At 44.9% G+C, this 6,884-nt stretch overlaps 1 protein-coding gene across 1 annotated transcript; it reads left to right on the plus strand.

Annotated features, from left to right (window-relative positions):
• The first annotated feature begins 4,119 nt into the window (after positions 1-4,119).
• Positions 4,120-5,096, plus strand: LOC121917791 (gamma-aminobutyric acid type B receptor subunit 1-like). Its single transcript, XM_042443914.1, has 2 exons — positions 4,120-4,272; positions 4,860-5,096. The coding sequence occupies exons 1-2, from the start codon at positions 4,174-4,176 to the stop codon at positions 5,079-5,081; spliced, it is 321 nt and encodes a 106-aa protein (XP_042299848.1). The 5' UTR covers positions 4,120-4,173; the 3' UTR covers positions 5,082-5,096.
• Positions 5,097-6,884: the final 1,788 nt, after the last annotated feature.

Here is a 6,884-nt window from a genome sequence, read left to right on the forward strand (position 1 = left end):
GCCCTAGAGGGCTATTTGGTTGGAACTGACGGCGACACTGTTGATGCCCTGACTAACACCTGGGATACTGATCTCTCCAGGGCTATACACAGCATTGCTCCCAAGTGTCCTTTCCGGCCTGCTTCCAATAAGAAGCCCTGGTATACGGAAGATCTCAGAGCAAGGAAGTGGGCTGCACAACGACTAGAGCGCAAATGGCGGACACATCAGGACTTAGCCGACAAGACACTCCTAGAGTCTCATTTGCAGGCCTACGGAGTGGCAATAGATGCAGCTAAGAATTCGTTCTTCGCTGCACGTATTGTGTCCGTGGAGTCGCGTCCGGCAAAGCTGTTCAGGGTTGTGAGAGAGCTCACTCAATTGGCTCTCCCCCTGAACCCAATATTGGAGCCATCTAAAGCCTGCTGTGACGAATTTAACAACTTCTTCGCGGATAAAATTTCTCGGCTAAGGGCTGATCTCGACGCTGTTATTAGTCCAGAATCGAGAGTAGAGGCGTCCAGAGCTTCTGTAGACTCAGTTGTACTGGATCACTTTGAGTCTGTAAGTACCGAGGATGTGGACAAGATCCTCAGCAGCGTTAGGAAGACAACGTGCTCTCTTGATCCCTGTCCTTCATGGCTGGCAGTTCAAGGGGGAACGGCGGTAACAGAGATGTTGCGCCGAATTGTTAATTCATCTCTCAGGGAGGGCCGATTTCCATCTAGTCTAAAAACTGCCATAGTAAAACCTCTATTAAAAAAGCCCTCCCTTGACCCCCTAATTTGAAATAATTATCGGCCTGTTTCACTGCTGCCATTTCTAGGGAAGGTGATCGAGAGAGCGGTTGCCTCCCAGCTGCAGGGGGTCTTGAAGGATATGGATTATCTGGACCCATTTCAAACCGGCTTCCGGGTGGGCTATGGGGTTGAGACTGCCATGGTCGCCTTAGTCGATGATCTCCGTCTGGGCATGGACAGGAGTAGCGTGTCCCTGTTAGTGCTCTTGGACATCTCTGCGGCCTTCAATACCATCGACCATGGTATCCTTCTGGATCGCCTGGGGGAGTTGGGCATCGGGGGCACTGCGTTGCAGTGGTTCCGTTCCTACCTCTCAGGTAGATTCCAGATGGTGGAGCTGGGGGACTGTCGCTCCGATAAGAGGGCCCTTACATCTGGGGTCCCTCAGGGACCGATTTTGTCCCCTACGCTATTCAACAATTACATGAAGCCGCTGGGAGAGATCATCCAGAGACACGGGGCGCAGTGTTATCAGTACGCTGATGACACCCAAATAGTCTTCTCTGTGTCTCCGACTGATGCAGTGACTAGGGAGGGCATCTCTCCGCTCAATGCCTGTCTGGAGTCGGTAATGGGCTGGATGAGGGAAAACAGACTCAGCCTGAATCCAGAGAACGGCGACCTCCTAGTGATAGGCTCCCCCAGTCCCAGGAAGGAAATTTGTCCATCCATCCTGAACGGGGTCATGCTTCCCGTGAAGGACACAGTTTGCAGTCTGGGAGTGCTTCTGGACTCGTCGTTTCACCTGACTCCCCAGGTGGATGCGACAGTCAGAGGTGCCTGTTATCAGCTTCGGCTGATACGCCAGTTGCGACCCTACCTGGGCCGGGGGGACCTTGAAACAGTGGTACATGGCACTGGTAACTTCTCGACTCGATTTCTGTAATGCGCTCTACATGGGGCAACCCTTGTACCAAACTCAGAAGCTACAGTTGGTTCAGAATATGGCAGCAAGGCTGGTCACTGGTAGCTCCAGGGCCAGCCACATAACACCTATATTGAAAGATTGCATTGGCTGCCAATTTGCTTCCGGGCGCAATACAAGGTACTGTATTGGTTTTTACCTATAAAGCCCTAAATGGCTTGGGCCCAGAGTACTTGGAGGACCGCCTCTCCCCATATAATCTGCCCCGCACTCTCAGGTCAGGTAGGAGACAACTTTTGAGAGTTCCCAATGTGAGATATGCGGTGTCTGCGCATAGGGCTTTCTCTGCTTCGGCCCCGCAGACTTGGAACTCTCTCCCTGATGAGCTCCGCTCGGCCCCCTCCCTGGAGTCTTTTAGGAAAAACCTCAAGACTTACCTCTTTCGCCAAGCTTTCCCCCACGTGTCCTAATGCCATCCTTCTCCTTGTGTATTGTGTGTATTGTAATGGTTGGAACTGCTTCCACTGTGTTTTTACTGGTTTTCATTATTAGGATTGAATGATGGATTTTATAGTTTTGTATTGTATTGTTTTAATATGGGGAGACTCTGATTGTGTAATTTTGTATTTTTATTATTCTGTAACCCGCCGTGATCGAAGGAATGGCGGTATATAAATAAAATCTCATTCATTCATTCATATATAGTTTCCTTTTCCTTTGATATATTGATTTTGTGCCTTAAATGATATTTATTATTTTGTCATTGTTTTCATGGTAGTCACATTGTTTCTGTTCTCATTGTCATTCTGTACTGTAGTTACAGATTGATAGCCAAGAGGTCTAGATTCATAACTGCTCTGTAATTCATTAATATATAATTTTGCCAAGAAAACCCCATGATAGGTTCACCTTATGGTTGCCATAAGTCCAAAATGATTTGAAGTCATATAACAACAAAGGCAGTGTAGGGTATCAGTTGTTGTTGTGTTTTGTTTCTTGGACTGCAGCCAAGATGATGTCTCTTGAACCCTGAATTACAGGATTAACAACCAGAGTTTTTCAGGATTGTTGTCAAGCTGTTTGTGAATCATAGAGTCGACTATGAAATGTCATCACTATATTGTAATACTTAGCATTGACGTCTTTCCTGTTTACCCTGAACAGCTCCTACAGCAGCCTTCTCAACCCTCTGGATGGATTGAATGACAGTTCCCATAGTGAATATGGGGATGTCCATTCGACCCAACCAGAAGGTGCTGGTTTGAGGAAGGCGATTGCACTGTGGGACCTACAGAATGTGATTCCTGGGCAATGGGAACTGAAGATGGGCAATGGAAACTGAAGATGGAAAGTGAATTAATTATGGAAGGTTTCAGATGTAACTGGTTCTTATATAGACGACTGAAGGAGAGATTTCTGATGGATAAAAAAACCCAAGGAATAGATAAAGGCGAAAGAGAATTTGAAAAAATAATTAAAGAGGAAGGTGTACATGAGATCTCCCGTCTATATAAACTATTGTTTAAATATGATATGGAACAAGAAGTGATAAAGAAAAGCATGATAGATTGGGCTAAAGACATGGGACAAAATATTTCATTGATACAATGGGGGGGAAATTGGAATAAATGAATGAAATTTACCCCAAATTTCAGCTTGAGAGAGAACATGATCAAAATTCAATATAGATAGCACCTCACCCTGTATATTTTGGCCAAAATAGACAAAAAATGTAAGAATCTGTGCTGGAAATGTGGTGAAGAAACAGGTACATACTACCACTGTTGCTGGAAATGTAAAAAAGCTAAAGAGTTCTGGACGGAGATTCATTCCATAATAACAGAGATATTACAGGTAAAATTGAATAAAGACCCTAAATTATTTCTATTAAATATGGTGGAAAATGATGCACTTGAAAGAAATTGTGCGAAATTAATATTTTACATGGTCAGTAAATGGAAAGGGGTCGAAATTCCGACTCAGGACCAATGGTTACTCAAAGTCTATGAGTACATGGAGATGGATAATTCAACAATGAGTTTAAGAGGAAAGTCTAAAGAAGATTTTTAGAAAATATGGGAACCCTTGATGAAATATATGAGAGAGAAAAAGGGAGCTATGCAGTGATTTTGTATGAATAATTCTTAGAACATATTGAAAGAGATGAGTACAGGGGAAGAAGAGAAGAATAAACATCACCACAGGGAAACATAGAAATTTGGGTAAAATCCATGATGGAAGTTTATTAAACAATTTATGATCTGGTATTTCACCAAGAGAAGAAAAATAAGTGTTGAAAAAGGTGGCAGTGAAATGGGAAATATGAAAAATAACTGGAGAGAAAAATGAAAGGAAGTACTGAATGAGAATAAATGTACAACATTGTTGAATTGGATTGTAAATATTATCATTGTATAAAACTAATTAAAATATTTTTTTAAAAAAAGAACATGATTCCTGGGTGGATGCAAACTCTGTGTGGCTCTTCCCTTTGCGCAGGTGCTGTGTCTCATCACTGCCCCAGTCACCATGATTCTCAGCAGCCAACAGGATGCATCCTTTGCTTTTGCCTCACTCGCCATTGTCTTCTCTTCTTACATCACTCTGGTTGTGCTGTTTGTGCCCAAGGTAAGTCCCTACCCTTCTAGGTTTTGCCAGTTTTTTCATCTTCCCCTGGAAGGGAGCTAGAATTACTCTACCTCTACTTTGCCAGCCAGAGAACAGGACTGCAATAGGAGGGAGGGAGGATGCCGAGTCCAGCTTCAAAATGTTATTTGCTGGCTAGAGCATCAGGTGGAGGAACACTGGGCAGCATTCAGCCAAGGCTCCATTTACACTACGCAGTTATAGTACTATGATTCCACTTTTCCTCTCATGGCTGCATCCTGTGGGATCCTGGATTTTGTAGTTAAGTGAGGTAGTAGAGTCCTGTGACTAAAAATCATAGAATCATATAATGCTAGGTATCCTTCCCTAAATTGCAAATCATTGGATTCCACAGAATGGGACCCTGGCAGTTTTAATTGTACCATAGAGCTATAATTGGGTATGTCCCCAGTCACATCAAGGCTGGCGCCCTCTCCCTTAACATCACCCCTTCTACAGGAGAAACGTAAATTGGGGAAGGAGCCCTCAGGCCTTCCAGTGGTTCCCTTACAGTATGGTGTGCGAAAGATGGTTGGACACTGATGGTGGAGAGGGGTCTGTTATTTCAGATGCGGCGTCTCATCACCCGGGGAGAGTGGCAGTCTGAGCAGCAAGACACTATGAAGACAGGCTCCTCCACTAACAACAATGAGGAAGAGAAATCACGGATGCTGGAGAAGGAGAACCGTGAACTTGAGAAAATCATTGCAGAGGTGAGCTGGTGCTGGTGGGGAGATGGAATGACTTATTCAGGGTTGTGGTGGAAAACAATGACGCTGCGGTATAGGTGACTCTGTGCCTTTCTTGTAGTTTGCATATATTATTTCAGTCAGGTAGGAAATAGGACAAAATCCTGTTGGTATCTTTTTTCCAACACACACTGTCTACATTCAGCTCAAGGTTGCGGAAGCAAAGTGGCCCGTTCGGTGCTGTTTCACATGCAGATATGTATTTTTGGCTGATGCATATCCAACTGCTCCTGCTGAAACTGGAAGTAGTACTCCTCTGAATACACATTCAAGCTGGGATCCAATGGGTGCGTTCTAACTAGTGTAGACCTACAATAGCAATCCTTGACTCAACATGGAAGTAAATGGAACAGTGACTCAACATGGAAGTAAATTTAATTCAGTGGACCCCAAACAGTGCTCTTTAAGGGATTCTGGACTCCAGATCCCAGAATCCCAGACTATTGGCCAACATGGTTGAGGCTTCTGGGAGCTGAAGGCCAAAATCTCTCAAACTGCACAGTTTGGAGACCACTGATCTAATTGATACAATGGGTCTGCTTTAGTCACAATTAACAATAGGATTTGGCCTCATTAGCACATCCAGTTGCACATTATCACCATTCAGAACAAGCAACATATAACTCTGCATTCAAGGATTTGTGCTATGCAGTGATGTAGAATCTCAGCCATACTTTGGCTGGAACTCAATTGCAGTTATGAATGTATAACCTAGAGCCATGGTGGTGAACTTGCGGCATGCATTCCCTCTCTGGCACACAAAGCCCTTTGTGAGGGCTCACGTAGCTGGACCGGCTCCTTGATGCCACCAGGTTCTCCCGTGGAAAACTGAGCCATAACAAGGAGGGGTTGGCCATGCCCCTTCTGGCCAGAAGTCCCACCTTTTCTGGCCAGATGCCTCGCCCCCTCCAGCCCTGAAGCCTCGCACCTTGCTATGCTATGGAATTCTGAGAATTGTAATTTAGTGAGGTGTAATGAGGCCATCCATGGAGTTTTCTTGGCAACATTTCTTCAGAGGAGGTTTGCCATTGCCTTCCTCTAATGCTGAGAGAATGTGACTTGCCCAAAGTCTCTCAATGGGTTTCATGGCTGAACTGGGATTTAAGCCCTGGTCCCCAGAGTCGCATGCTCAAACTGCTGGCTCCCTTTGTTCTTATTATTGTGCTGAGCCTTGTGTATTTATTATGGTTGTTGTTGTTGTTGTTGTTGTTGTTGTGTGCCTCCAAGTCATTTCCAAATAATCGGCCCAGAGCAGTGAAATTATCATGAGGCAAGCTTCATCAGAAGAGGATTTCCACTGCCATTCTCTGAGGCTGAGGGAGCGAAACTTGTGTGTGTGGTGTCTTCAAGTAATTTCTGACTTATGGTGACCTTAAGGTGAAACCATCATAGAGTTTTCTTGGCAAGTTTCATCAGAGAGGGGTTTGCTAGTTTGAGGCTGAGAGAATGTGCCTTGGGTTCCCCCCCCCCAGAAGTCCCCTCCTCCCAGCACCGGGTGACACCTGGTGCAGGAATGCCATTGCATTTGGGCACTCAGTCTCTTAAAAGTTTGCATTACTGACCTAGAGTTACGCATTCATAACTGATTCATATTCATAAGCCCTACATATTCAGTAGTGTAGGGAATGTGTAGAGATTGTAAAAGTCCTACAGCCCTCATTTACCAGGCAGCAGGTGTTACAAGCAATAAGGGTCGGTTCTCCTGTTAGTTGGAGTACAGCAGATTGATGTTTCCACCACCCTCCCAGGAGCTATCTCCAATAAGTACAAGGAGGAATTGTGAAAGGATTTCTGCTTCTGACTGTTGCACCAGTGATCGCTTGCAGGATGAGGCTGGAAATGCCA

Source organism: Sceloporus undulatus, unplaced genomic scaffold (assembly GCF_019175285.1).
Source record: "Sceloporus undulatus isolate JIND9_A2432 ecotype Alabama unplaced genomic scaffold, SceUnd_v1.1 scaffold_758, whole genome shotgun sequence".
NCBI classification, from domain to species: domain Eukaryota; kingdom Metazoa; phylum Chordata; class Lepidosauria; order Squamata; family Phrynosomatidae; genus Sceloporus; species Sceloporus undulatus.

Coding starts and splice junctions, on each gene's coding strand:
- LOC121917791 (XM_042443914.1), top strand. CDS start 4,174: ATGATTCTCAGCAGCCAACAGGATGCATCCTTTGCTTTTGCCTCACTC. Junction 4,273..4,859: donor TTGTGCTGTTTGTGCCCAAG/GTAAGTCCCTAC, acceptor CTGTTATTTCAG/ATGCGGCGTCTCATCACCCG.